We start from the raw sequence: 14,971 nt of genomic DNA, 5'->3' as shown, positions 1-14,971 counted from the left end.
TTTCTGATATTCTCCATACTGCAAAAATGATTTTACCAGCACTGGCGGGGCGACATCTCTCGACTTTTCGGTATAACTACCACACAAATGATGTAATTAATTGTATTCATCTATATTAAAAATATCAAATAGTAATAAACTCGTGCACTTTTTTGCATTTAAAACTGCTTATCAGGAAGATAATGAATAGAAACTAAAATCTCCATACATTTTCAAACGGCTTCATATCACTCTTATAAATAAGTACGGACGATATCACAAATGGCGCAATTATATCCAGTATGGTTAGTACGATAGCCCGAATAGGTGGTTAAGCACTTTTTATGGTTATTTTGTATGCACTGTATTTGTAAAACAACAAAACATGATTAATTAAGAAAAAAATCGTCAATACAGAAAATACAGATTTTTTAATAGAGTGGATACAGATTTTTTATAAAACCACCTGGCAGCTCTGCTGTCAGTATGCCCAAAAGTGTCAGATTGTCCAAAAATGTCAAAAACATGTGAGCTATGGTGCATCTATATGTGTTTTTGACAGGGATAGGGTCCCCCTGGAAAGGACTGATGGCTGTAGGACGGATGTCTCCCTCTAACTTATGACTAACAAGCATGGGTAAGAAAGAGACTTGGGTCCAACCGAACAGCCATTTTTTCCGTGTTGGTTATTTTGATCACTGCGACCAGTACTTAGATCTATTGTGACATATTCCCCGTTTTAATATTGCTTTATCAGCATGTCGTAACACCATTTTATGAAGCGACCGACATAGACTGACCAAAAGCATTTTCCCAGTCAGGTATTACATTTCGAATGAATTGCACTACTTGGCTGGGAACTGAATTCCAAATATCAAAGGGTTCTATCAGCCCCTTATCCAGAAAAAAAACGCCTCTTATTGGAGATTGCTGTACAAGGGCATAGCAGGTGTTCAGAGTTTTCTTTTTCTATGCCACATAATCGACACATGTCATCTTGAAGTTTTCCTATTAGCTTCAAGTGATATTTACTTGGACAGTGCCCTGTTATTAAACCAGTGTACATACTGCACACTCAAAGGATTTTCAAATCTAAATAGATTAAAAGTTACGCTAAATCGCAACTCTCCTTAACGACGCATAGCTTTGTTTAAAGAGAGAGAATACTAACATAGTATAAAACTGGTTTATACATTGGATGGTATAAAATTGAGGTATTCTTCTGATGTATATTATGCATTTATTCGGCAGATTCGATTATTTTTCAGTTTCATGTGGTTTGTTATGATTGAAAAACATAATCAAAAAGTTGGAGAGAGTGAACTGTATGGAGATACGTTTATATTTTTATTCTTTAAAATTAACAACATTATGAAGAAGTTATGGTTGAGGCTGTTAGTGGCAGTGATGACTGACATAGATGACGATGAATCGGGTACCTGATCGGATATATATAAAGAATCGAAGGTTTTCATTTGATTTTTCAAAGTCACGGCCAGAAAACGGTACCATTCAATTGGATCCATGAGCGAGAATAGTCAGCTATCCGTATTTCGGTAGTTCAGCTTCTCACACCTTCACCCTCGCGCCCTTCAAGATGTTCCTCATGATACTATATACATACTATTATACTCCCCGTAAATCGAATCCTCATCATACTGCGACACACGGGAAATGGTCGATCCGGTTCAGGTTGTTGTACGACGAACCAATCTCTCCCAGATACAGTACACCTTCTTCTCGCATGGAAGCACCTTGTTTTAAATGGTGTACAATTTTACGATCACGTTGCCATCTTATTGATTCGCCAAGGCACTTTCCATCCGTATTGATCAACTCAGAACCGGAAGTAGCCCAACGACCAAGTGCTGTTTATGATGATCTGGCGTTGAAATGACCAGAAGTTTCGACTATAGGAAGAACCTCAGAATACTCGATCGCCGAACGGAATAGGCCACAGTTCAAGCATCAGCATCTAAAAAAATGGTGTTGCATTTAAATAATGATTTATAAACACTTACTGAAGTTTTTTTTCCACTCAGATAAAAATACTTGTTTGAGGCGGTTTTTGTCGATTCATGACAAGAGCTAAACAGAGAAACGAATTGTTATGCATAATCATGAACTATGACATGTTATTCATACTCATGCATAAAAACAAACCTGGAATAGATTACTTTTTAATCAAAGCTATGAACAAACAAAGCTAAATAAAATAAAGATTAAATTGTAATCTATTTTCGATTAGTAATATTTTTGAGTGCACACTTAATCACGGATTCCTTGTTCGGTAATATACCTAGTAAAATATTACCGACTTCGGTAATCTAAACTCTGTGTGAAATCTTTCTTTGATAGTAAAAGAATTTTGCTAGTCATTGAAATGCTCGGATTAATAAACCGTTTCGACCGAGGTTTCGACTGCCTAGCAATGAGAGCAGGAATGAGAGTGTTGTTCCAATTGGGTTCTTTAATTTTGAAAAACATTTTGGTTTTTATATATCATCTGAAAGAGCTTCGTTTTCTGAGCACAGCGATATTTTTTTCGAACCCACACACTTTCATCTCGATTTTTAAACCAAGATTTAAAGCAAAATAATAACTTCACTGTTTGACACTAAACTGACAAAATGACAGCTCGCTCCCATACAAAGTGACACCGAGGGGCGCTAATAAGGTAATTTTTGCAAATGTAATCGTTCTTATTTAAAATAGTTCCAGTGTACCAAAATTGATGAAATTTTGGGTTTGGGTTCCATTTTTAATGCAGATTACGAATATGCATTTACCTCAATACCCTTAAAGAACCCAATTGGTCTCCACTTCCATTTTTTCCCATTTCTTGAACTCCATTCTAAGAGAGCAAGCAGAAACTCCTATAAATTGTTGAGATGATCCAAGCCTAGCTAGTGTGTCGGCTTTCTCATGCCCTTGAATTCCACAGTGACAAGGAACCCAAAATAAGTTCACTTGGTTTTGACAGGCCAATTTTTGGAGTAACATTGCACATTCTTGTATGAATTACATGTTGCTGATTTCAAAGCATTTAGTGCTGCTTGGCTATCAGACATAATGCAGATATTCGAATGTCTATAATTTCTACCCAAGCAAATTTTAGAACATTCAAGAATTGCTTGGACTTCTGCTTGGAACACGGTAGGCCAGTAGCCCATAGATATTGAGATATTTATACCTGGACCTGTTACCCCTGCTCCTACACGATTATCCAATCTAGAGCCGTCTGTATAAAAGACAAGTGATCTTGGACGAATGTTTGGTCCCCCATTGTCCCACAAATCGCGATCCGCATCTGCTACATTGTAAAGACGATCGAAGTGATATTTTTTCTTCATCCAATCCTAATTTTGTAACACAATAGAATTAATATTGAACATTTTTAGGATGCTCATATGTCCTCTAAGATCACCTTCAAGGAAGTGCTGTGATCGTCGGATCCTTAATGTACTCCTTTCGGCTACTAATTGAATAAATTGATGCAACGGAAGCAGAGAAATTAGAGCATCTAGTGCCATACTTGGTGTGCTACTCATTGCACCAGTTATTGAGAGAGTGGCTATAGTCTTTGCAGCCTCCCCTAATAAAAATTGTATGGTTAATTTGCTTAACGACGTGTTCTGGGTATCATCCAAACCATTTGTGGAATAGTTCAATGATTTGGGTTATCGTTCGTTTATGGTTATTTTTTATTAGGGTCCCCAGCTTTTTCTGAGCTGATTTTTCAATGGTTTTAGGCCACCACCATTTTAGGTTTTAGTCCCCATTTCCTACCAAAAGTTTTGTTTACTTATCCAAAGAGCATTTGTTGCTTTACTAATGACTTGCTCTAGATGCGAATTCCAATTTAGTTTGCTGTCAAGAGTAACTCCCAGATACTTGACTGTTTGAAAGTTCTAAAATTATTTCTTTCAGTTTAATACTATTTATGGACATTTTTTTCCTTCGTGTAAATAGTACAATAGTTATTTTAGATGGATTAATATTCAATCCTTCGCTAGTGCACCACGATGAAACATAATTTAAAGCAATTTGCATTCTACTGGAAATGATATAGTCATATTTTCCACGCACTAATATGACTATATCATCTGCGAAGCCAATAATCTCAAAGTCCTGTGCTTCTAAGTTTTTGAGAAGATCATCAACTATTAAAGACCACAGTAGAGGTGAAAGAACACCTCCTTGAGGACACAATTTTAAAGCTTTTACTGTTATGGATGAGCTTCCTAGGTTTGTTGAGATTTCTCTTTTGCTAAGCATTTCGTTAATCCAATTAACTATGCTTTTATCGAAATCATGTTTTATCATAGCGTTTTCCAGCGAACAGCTCAGTTGTTGAATATTACATCCAAACTGCTGCAACCAGGTCAATCCATCGGTTGTGTAATATAACGTTGTACGATGTACATCGATTTTGCGAACAAAATTACATACATTGATGTAATATTGTATCTGCTTTTTGCTATTACATCGTTATTTCGTACATCAGCTTGAATAACATTGATCGATATTACATTTTTTTTCGCTGTGAGCCATCGGTTCATTCGAATAAATTTCCTCAGTTTTTGAGCAATTTTATTCACCACTATCCACGGATTGTTTTCTCCACCGAAACCGTAAACAGCTGAAACGCACACTCCACGGCTGTCACATTTGACAGCCAACTGTGAGCATGCGTTCGCGTACTTCCGAGCAAACGTCAAACTTTGGATTTGTCTTCCTTTCCGTCACTTTAGTTTGAATAAAGTAGACACATTTTGTCAAGGTGCGAGATATTTTCCGATAAAAACGGTTCTTTTGTTGGTGAAATTGCGTGGAAAATCAATTAGATGTGTTACCGAAACTTTCGTTTACGTGAAAACGGTGAAAAGTGCGCTTTGCACGATTCAGAATGCTGTTGGAAACCGGCAAGGATTTGTTGACGTCCGCCTAACCTACCTTCCGCAGGATCAGCGGACTATTGTTTTGAATGCTTCTTTGGTTTCAATCCTTGATTTCGGTGGTCTTCTACTAGAGGATCCATGTCTGTAACACATCCCATTGCTTTCTACGCACTCACAACTTTGAACAGTTTGCTAATTTGTGATAATGAGCAGTGAAAGTTAATGATTGTTTTTATACAATTTTAGCTAACTCACCAAGATGGTCCAGCGTTTGACACTGAGAAGACGTCTGTCTTACAACACCAAGTCCAACAAGCGACGTGTGTAAGTATATGAAAATCATTCGACGAAACTTCTTTGGGAAAAATACGCACTACTTTTGCTACCATCAGAAAGTTCGAAACGAAAGGTGACTTTATGATGCTACCTGTTTGTGCAAGATCAAATCAGCATATCCTTTTGCCTGTTGAACTTGGCCTATGTGGGCAATCGAGTGTCAGCACTTCCATCGGATATGACAAAACCGCAATCCAATAATCCGGAACAATCTTCCCGAAGTCGAAAACGGCATAATTATTTGCTACCATTGGTCAACGGATCGATTCCTAGCTGACCAGTGCTACAAATTGTGCCAGAACAAATCAGGACATTCCTTTGCCTATTGATCAGTCCGCGAAACCTGACGATTCAATACTTCTATCGAATGTCACAGTCTCTTGTTATTTTAATTTTAGTGGCTTTAGGATAGATGGTATTGTTTACTAAAATTTATCTTGTTTTCTTCCTGCACCGTCGAAAAACAGTGTCCGTACGCCCGGTGGCCGTCTGGTCTACTTGTATGTCAAGAAGCAGCGCACCGTGCCGAAATGCGGTCAGTGCAAGGAAAAGCTGAGCGGCATCAAGCCATCCCGGCCTAGCGAGCGCCCACGTATGTGCCGCCGCCTGAAGACCGTTACCCGTACCTTCGGCGGTGTCCTGTGCCATCGTTGCCTGCGCGAGCGCATCATCCGTGCATTCCTGATCGATGAGCAGAAGGTCGTCAAGGTTCTGAAGGCACAGCAGCTCGGCAAACCCGTCAGCAAGCCACCGAAGATTGCCAAGGCTCCGACCAAGGCAACCGCTGCTGCCACCGCCACCACAACCACCACCACCAAGAGCAAGTAGAGAGCCTGTCTGTCTGTGGATGTGAGGAATTGGGGGGAGATCACCGTGTACAATATAAGAACATGCTAATTGGAAAAAAAGAATAAAATGCGGATACAAATACTATAAGGAAGCGGTAAGTTGCAAATCTCTTTTATCCGAAACTATTTTTTTTATGTTTTAGATATTGGGCAAAAATCAGGGCGCTAAGGAAAAGAGGGGGGAAATTGTTGCATAAACGGTAGACATTCATTAGTCCCCAGGTCATCAGGAGTGAAAGCATCGAAGGGAGGAGGTTAATCTGGTTGATCCATTTTTTTTCTTTTCTGTTTCTGGGTCTTGTTATTTAGGAAATGAAATCTTGCACAAAAATTGATCCTGAAACTCGTTGAATCGTAAAAAAAATTTCTACTGGATTCTTATCGGAAGAATCTCTCTAGATCCGTGAATTTCAACCTTTACAATTTCACTAAGTCTACTATGGTCGTATTCCCGCCGTCGATTGAAAACAGTGCTCTAGTCACATGTTTGCTTGATTTCCTATTCACATGGGCAATGGGTTATGCGTTTATGGGTAGTGTAGTCATGAGCTTCTAACAAAGTTCGTGCAGAAAGAGAAAGTCAAGTCGTGCAGAAAGAGAAAGTCAAGTCGTGCAGAAAGAGAAAGTCAAGTTGTGCAGAAAGAGAAAGTAGAATCGATTCAGATAGGACCTGTTGAAATGTTCATCTAGATTTACCAAACTAGACATAGGTCTAATGTAACTAGTTTCCAAATATTTATCTAATGTATTTCTTTGACCTGATAAAAGGTCCTACCAGCAGGGTATCGATGAACATTTTAAATGGTCCTATCTGTATGCATCGTTTCTCTTTATCGACTTTCTCTTTCTGCACGGTTTTCGATTTGATCCCTTGACCCTTTATTATAAGGCTGTAAGAACAAAGGAAGGAATTTAGTAATTGAAGTTACCTCAAAACTCATAAGACCCATGTTCTACAAGTCTACTAATCGCGTTCTAAAATAACCGATTTGACTCACATATCTAGATAAACATTTCAAAAGGTCCTATCTGCATTGATCGATTCTCTTCATCGATTTTCTCTTTCGTTATTTACTCAACCTTTCCCTGTAGTATTTGACGTTTTGGACGCTAGATAAGAACCTCCTTTATCAAACTATGTGGTTGAAAGCGCGAAATCTGTTTGCATAGCAGTGGTTATAAAAAGAGAATCGATCAAAGCAGATAGGACCATTTGAAATGTTCATCGAGATATAAGGTCTCTATAGTTAAGCTGTGTTACATTTATGGCGGTAAGCTCCTATCGGTATTATCCTCGGATTAAATCCCGATCAAAAATATCCGGCTGCTTTGATGTCGACATCAGCATTATTCAACACGATGCTATGCAAACACTTAACAGATCATCCAAACAGGGACGGTATTAAAAGTTAATCCGAGTTGGAGCTTACCGCCATTAGTGAATTTTCAGTTAAATTTGATAGATAGAATTTTTTTTTAATAAACCTGCTATTGAGATTTTCACATCCCGTTGTATTGGTGCGATATGTGAGAGCGTGTTAGTGAAAATCCGAGGAAAATAGAGATTAGTGACGTTTAACGCACGCACACTAACGGGGGTCTATCGGTCTATCACCGTGTAAACAACCGGTGGAAACTTTTTTTTTTTTCCTTTGGTTTGTTTTTTCCGTCGATCTTGTTTTCCGTGCTGAGCACCAATGCTACCGACGTGCCAGGAAGGCAGCTCCCACACCTGGACCCTACCTATCGACCCATCAATTCATGAACCGGGGACCAACGGCTTTATTTCCATGCCTCAGAACATCCCGGCGGCGCCGACTGGGATTGTACCCAGGCCTGCTGGGGTGAGAGGTAATCACGCTTACCACTACACCACCGGCGCCGTTGCCCGGTGGAAACTAACAATTTTAAATTGGCTCACTACTTGACTAGCCTATTGGTTCCAAGCAAATCGATTAACGACATTAACGTACCCCACTCTAGTCGAAATTCTAGTACTACACTACACTCCAAAAAATATGCACGTCCGATTTACGTGAAAATATAGGTAGCTTTCGTCCATATATCTTTTCACGTAAAATTTACGTGAATGTCTTGTATCTAAACATATTTTCGTCTGGCTGTCAACGTGAGTAGTAAGGTAAATGTTACGTGATTTCAAATTTAATCTGAACGTATTTTCACGTAACGTTTACGTGATCCTGGAATGACATTTACTGGAAAATTAATTAAACGTAACGTGCATTTCATGTTGATTGGACCGGATTTTCACGTAATGTTTACCTGATCTTGTAATAATATTTACTGGAGGTCGTTTGTTTTTTTTATGAATCATGGTAATTCTGTGCAGCGTGCGATGTGATTGCCTGTTACCATTGAAGTGACAAAAGTCACCTTGTGTGACGTGAGACTCCGCCTGAGATGTATAATGTCTCACGTTACACAACGTGATTTTTGTTCCTTCACTGGCGGCAGAAAGTCACATCACTTTACGCTGTGCATAATAACTTTAAGTGTAATTAAACATGTATATATTTTATTGTTTTATAATATTACATACATTTAATTAAAATATAGTTTCCTTATTATAATACATGGCACACATTTAATTGAACCTTTTCCATCTCCTATTAGTTTAACAATAATCATTATAATTATTCTTAACTCGAAACATGTATACACCATCGATGCGATGTAAGGACACAGGCTGACTGTCAAAAATATCAATGGTAATTATATCCACCAAATTTATTCTATCAATGGCTTCGTATGCCAAAAAGTGGTCATTATACTCACCTACATGCCACATCTGTACTATTAAGTATAAAGAATCGTGAAATAGCAATAATTCTAAAATCTCAAACAAATGCACCACACTGTTCTTGAACATTGTCATAAAGTTCCCTGTTCTGTAGATAGTTCCCTTGTTATAAGCAGAACTTGCCAGCATAACATTAAACTCCGTTTGTAGCTGTAATGGCTGAACAAGTTGAGAGAAATAGTTTCGCAAACGAATATCAGCCATCTGGAATTTATCATTGGCATCATTTTCCAGGAATGTTTTGTTAATGACATTGTACGTAAATTGTAGCGATGCTTTTACGCAAAGTGTATAGCAAAGATTTTTACGTGATGGCATTATATGTGCATACTGTTTGAAGCCACGGTGCTTCGCTTCATTTCGGAAACACATCATTTTATACACTGGACCTGATTCTTGTATAACAGTTGGATAATGGACCAAAAAATGATGCTTTGGTTTCAAATCATCGTCAAAAAGCTGAACGTACAATGTATGATGTGTTTCGATAAGATGTCTTAAGTGAGTAATATCGTCGAGTGAAAATGAAGATTTCAAGCATAGGTCAACTAATCGTATCAATATAGTGCAAAATTTCCATACTAAATCATCAGCAGGAACATATTTTGCTGAGATAAACGTGAAATAATGTGTAAAAATAAGCATTTCACTTGATGTCATTTTGAGCGATACAGAGTTGGTTTTGTTTCTGCTTATAAAATATTGGGATGCATCTGGCATCCGCTTGAGTTCATCGTTTAAACATATCTTGCTTATTTCCCTACGATTATCATTGAGTTGTTTCAGGGTAAAATACTTTTTCGTGTAGATGCAATAGTTCAATATTTTTGTCAATCCATATTTACAGATCCCCGAGCTAAAACAATCGTGCATAGGATCAACACTTTTGTTTTCTATTACATGGAATGAAGGTAAATCATTGAATACTGAATTTCTGGCTATACCCGTCTCGCTTAATGAATTAGTTCTTATATCATCGTCGTAATCTTGTTTGCGCCGCATGCAGTCAGCATGTTCTTGAATATCCTTTTTAAGGAGTTCCTTAGGCCTCCTACAAAATCTACAATAAAATGTGGCATTAAATCCGCTTGATAGTGATAACATACTATGTATACCTAAGTTATCTCCTGTTAACAAGCAAAGCACAAATCTAACGGTTCGATACTTTCCATCGATATTAAAATCAATACCATTGTCTTCAAGGTCTTTAAATGCACAAACCAATGGTGAAATTAACCTGTTAATGCCTTCTTCTTTTATATCTATTTTTTTCAGCATTCCTGCTACAAATATATTTTTTAGTTTGGAAGAATATTCGTTTGGCAGTGTAGGAAAACTGTAGTATAGGCCACATACAGAATGTCTATTACAATGTGAGCTCTGAGAGTCGTTAACTTCGAACTCATCGGCGTACAGCCAAATGGGTACAATAACATCGTCATTATATTTTTCTCTTATTTTTTTCCAGGTGTTTCCATTGACATAGTTTTTAATGTATGCTCCTTTTTCCAATTGACTTGCGTGTTTCAATATTACTTTTAGTGCGTCATTACATTCTAAGAAACATTTGATTTGATGTTTGATTGGCATCATTACTAGAAAATGTTTTCTCTCCTCTATTAAATCTGTTTCAAAATTCATCACTTGTGACTCAAGATTCTCTTCGTTATCTATACTAACTATCTGAGGCAAAACAAGTTTACCTGACTTTTTCAAATAATCAAATAGCTTATAATCAGTGTTGATAGGATCGAACAAACTTTTCATTTTAGTAATGTAGCTTTTAAAAATAAACTCATTCTGGGCATTCGGGTGAATGACACCAATACTCTCTAAATTAGTAGCTATTCCGCTTATTATTTGGCTGACCTCGTGCTGAATATCACGGACATCTTTTCGCGTGGTGTTATTTTTCATGTGTAATCCTAACGTCAGCTGTACTGCTGAAGATTCTATATTTTCAAACCGGTTCACATACTGAGGAGATTCCACGTCATCTGTCTTGGATTTCTTAACGAGCTGTGGTACACTACCGGGTAAGCTATCGATGTTCTCTGTTCTTTTTCTATTTTGAATTTGAAATGGTTCTTCTGATTTTGTATGTCGTTTGATATGTTTCCTGAATGCATGAAAGTTCGTGAATATTTGTTTGCAGGCTGCTACTGTACATGGATATCTATAAACTGCGGGCACTTGGTGGTGGTCTTTTAAATGATTTAAATATACGTCTGCCTCTCTAAATGAGGAACTACAAGATGTGATCATACAACCAATCATTATGGGGCTTCTATTCTATTGACCGTAAGTAATTTCTCAGCTTGTTAATACTGGCATATGATTCGCGCTCAGGAATCCCGTAGACTTCGCTGCTAAGGAAGTGCCACACCAATTTCGACACTTTGGAGAATGGTAAACCAAGTACCATAGTTGTTTTTAAAATCACATCAATCGCACGTGCAGCCGATGTTAGTTCGTAGTTGAAATCTTTGAAGTAAACTAGGAAGCGTCCACTCATGTTGCTTACATCATTTCCCAAAATGACTAATTTGGGAACTTCAGGTAGATTTCGGTCCGCGTAGTCGTGGTATTTATTTTGAACTTTATTATCGGCTTCAACCTGGCATTCAGCGAAAATGATCGTGTCTTCTTGTGCGACGCATATTGTTGGCTTGAATCGCGATCCAACTGGTATCGGTGGCAGTACGGTATTAAGACCAAGCAATAAAGCACAATTTTTTACATCTGGAGCAAAATAAACATAATTTAACACTTAAAATTCAACAATCAATTAATTTACCTTCACTTGTGTCGTTTCCGGTAAGCAACTTGAGTAAGGTCTCCGCTGAAGGATCTACAGCTTTTATTGATATATACTCTACTATTGCTGGTCGGATTTTTTCCAACTTCTCCAATCCGTTTGAGCTTCCACCAAACAATAGCTTGAAATCATAATCGATCTAGTCAACAAAAAAGCATAATAATTATTATAAAAATAATCATTGTATCACAATGTTAGGACATAAGTTAAAAACTTACCAACTGATAACCGTACTGATGTTTATAGTGTGGAAATAACATAAAAAGCCTTGGTACCGCAGAATGTGACCGCAAATATGGATTTCTTTTAGAGATGCTTACAGGCCATTTGTCTGTAACGGTTGACCAAGGCTCTTGGTTCAGTACCAACCATTCGTAAGCTTCGATACATTTTTGATCATTTTCGTTTGTTGGTACATCACAAGGTAAATCCCGTTTTAGAGTCTTTGCGTATTCGTCTTCTTTGGCATCTGCTCTTCTTTTCTTCTTTTTCAAGTTGCCGATCTTATTTGCGATTTTGCCACCGGGGTTACGCCTGTCTCCACCTCTGGCAATGTAGTAATTTTCCTGTAAGTAAATAATCAATAGAACATGACTTCTTTAGCTCTACCAATTCATTATATGTAATTTTGTTTACCTGCCGTTCAAACTTGAACAATGTACAAATTGCAAGTACATATTTCTCTAAGTCTTCGGAATGTAGTTTGTCCCTTTGGTTCAGATGATGTTTTGCAATTAGTCCTGCCAACTGCAGTTGCTTGGCTTCAGAGAGTTCGCCAGCGTTAGCCCTCTGTAGTATGTCCTTGCCTTCTTCGGATTCGTTCAGTAATTCTTTCAGTACGCTTGGAGAAAAAATATTCCAGTGATTGCGAGTTCTCTCTTCGTTATCGATAAGCGTATCCCTCGAAGTGCTCGCTACTGGGGCTGAGCTGTCATCTGGAACTAACTGAGCTTCTTGCAAAACTATTTCCGACACTGTTTCGTTCGATGAATGGTGCAGAGCAACCGGATGATACTCAATATTACTTTTCTCTGTGTTGATTTCCTGCTCGTGTGAACTACTGACTGAATTTTCTCCAGAGTTTCCACCTTCGATGTGTTCACTCTCGTTGGTAGAAGAAAATATGCAAGCATTTATCATGGAGCGTATCGTAGATTTCTGATAAAAAAGCAAGTAAAAAAGCATAATAAATATTGACATATTGCTTCTGTAATTCACTTGTACTCACATTTCGCTGCCTCCAGGACTCGATTAGACCAAAAAGATGAAACCATTTAGACGCAATATCGGTTTGCTCTGTTTTCTCCAGAGCCTGCCTAAACTGTTCTTCAGAAACTGTCAAGAGATCAAAACTAGTAATGCTACCCTCTGAAATCAAAATAAATATAATTAGTTTAATATGTTGGACTTCAAATATTGTGAAAAATTCAAAAATACCTTCGAATATTTGCAGCAAAGCGTTTGGAAACTTCAAATCAGAGAGCAACTCTTCCATTAATGTGCTTGATGACGCCATTTTTTTTTTATACCTGTAAATCACGTACATCCATTTCACGTAAGCGCAAACACACTCACACAAACATACACAAAATATTGATGTGAACAATTCGTCACTTTCATCACCAGCTCTAGTAAACATGACTTGAAATGTCTGTCAGTTTTACTACCATCACGTAATATTGGAAATATAAGCAATCAAATCAGCTACGTGATTTTTCACGTGAATCGGACGTGCATATTTTTAGGAGTGTATGTTTGTTTTGATTCGCTACACGCTATTTCAAAACTACCCAAATTTTGGTAGATTCCACCCAGATCTGTCAAAACTGAACCTACCCAAAAAAGGGTAAACTATGTTGGGAGTGACAAGTTGACAAATTAACAACGTCGATCGGATTCATGTCGATGTTGTTCATTTGTCAACTTGTAATTCCCAACACAGTTTACCCATTTTTGGGTAGATTCAGTTTTAATCGATCTGGGTGGATTCTACCCAAATTTGGGTAGTTTTGAAATAGTGTGTATGAAAGTTTGACAGATAAAATGAGGGATTCGTGGATTTTCCTGTTTCGAGGGGTGCATCGATTAGCTTGGGACCGAAGATAGTACCAGAGCTGAGCCAAAAAGTTGAGCTCGTTTCTTCGGGACCTTTTGGCCTTAGAGTTACCTCTATGGTGTAAAGTTGTTTTATCATTTTCCTCGGGTTGATCTCAAAATGTATGTAATTCGAGCTGTCAAAATGAGTTTGAGAGCGGTTTGTTATGTATTTTCTTCGAATATTCACTACCACAGTTTCACACAGCACACCAATACAACCAGTCGTGAAAATCTCTATACATAACAAATCGCTGATAATAAACAACTTTACACGGCGATGCCATAGAGGTAACTCTAATGGTGGTAAGCTCCAACCGACAAAAGACAAAAAGTTGAGCACGTTTCTTCGGGACCTACTAGTCTTGGAGTTACCTCTATGGTATTATCATATTATCCTCGGATTAAATCCTCATCAAGAATGTCTGGCTAATTTTATGTTAACATCAGGTTTAGTCAACACGACTCTAAGCAAACATTTTGCGGGTCATCCAAACAGGGACGGTATTAAAAGTTAATCCGAGTTGGAGCTTACCGCCATAAGACTAGTAGATGCCGAAGAAACGTGCTCAACTTTATGGCTCAGCTCTGGTACCATAGAGGTAACTCTAAGACCAGAAGGTCCCGAAGAAACGAGCTCAACTTTTTGGCTCAGCTCTGGTACTCTCTTCGGTCCCAAGCTAATCGATGCACCCCTCGAAACATGAAAATCCACGAACCCCTCATTTTATCTGTCAAACTTTCATAGCGAATCAAAACAAACATAGTGTAGTACTGGAATTTAAACTAGAATAGGGCACGTTAATCGATTTGCTTTGGACCAATCTCGGGACCAATAGGCTAGTCAAGTAGTGAGTTTCGAATTGATTGATAATCGATGCACCCCTCGTAACATAGGAAAATCCACTAACCTCTAATTTTATCTGTCAAACTTTCTTAGCGAATCAAAACAAACATAGTTTAGTACTAGAATTTCGACTAGAATGGGGATTTTTCTCGCCAAACTTGGATTTCTCAATTCCATGGGTCTAATTTTGTATGGACTAACCTATTACTTCACCTTCACTATAAATGATTTTTTCCTCCAAACAGGCAGCACTGGACCTGTCATTTTCAAACCCCCTTTGTTTTTGTTTTGATTTCTTATCAATAAGTTACTGTGATCATTCCTATT

General features: G+C 37.9%; 1 protein-coding gene across 1 annotated transcript; it reads left to right on the top strand.

The window, feature by feature from the left end:
* The first annotated feature begins 4,660 nt into the window (after positions 1-4,660).
* On the top strand, positions 4,661-6,171 carry LOC135703238 (large ribosomal subunit protein eL34). The gene is made up of 3 exons (XM_065224361.1): positions 4,661-4,762; positions 5,127-5,204; positions 5,684-6,171. The coding sequence occupies exons 2-3, from the start codon at positions 5,140-5,142 to the stop codon at positions 6,042-6,044; spliced, it is 426 nt and encodes a 141-aa protein (XP_065080433.1). The 5' UTR covers positions 4,661-4,762; positions 5,127-5,139; the 3' UTR covers positions 6,045-6,171.
* The last annotated feature ends 8,800 nt before the right edge of the window (positions 6,172-14,971 follow it).

Source organism: Ochlerotatus camptorhynchus, unplaced genomic scaffold (genome assembly GCF_037179485.1).
Source record: "Ochlerotatus camptorhynchus isolate MF236.1 unplaced genomic scaffold, CSIRO-AGI_Acam_v1.1 ptg000211l, whole genome shotgun sequence".
NCBI lineage: Eukaryota > Metazoa > Arthropoda > Insecta > Diptera > Culicidae > Ochlerotatus > Ochlerotatus camptorhynchus.
The sequence above is the reverse complement of the archived record's forward strand: the minus strand, read 5'-3'. Positions and strand labels throughout refer to the sequence as shown.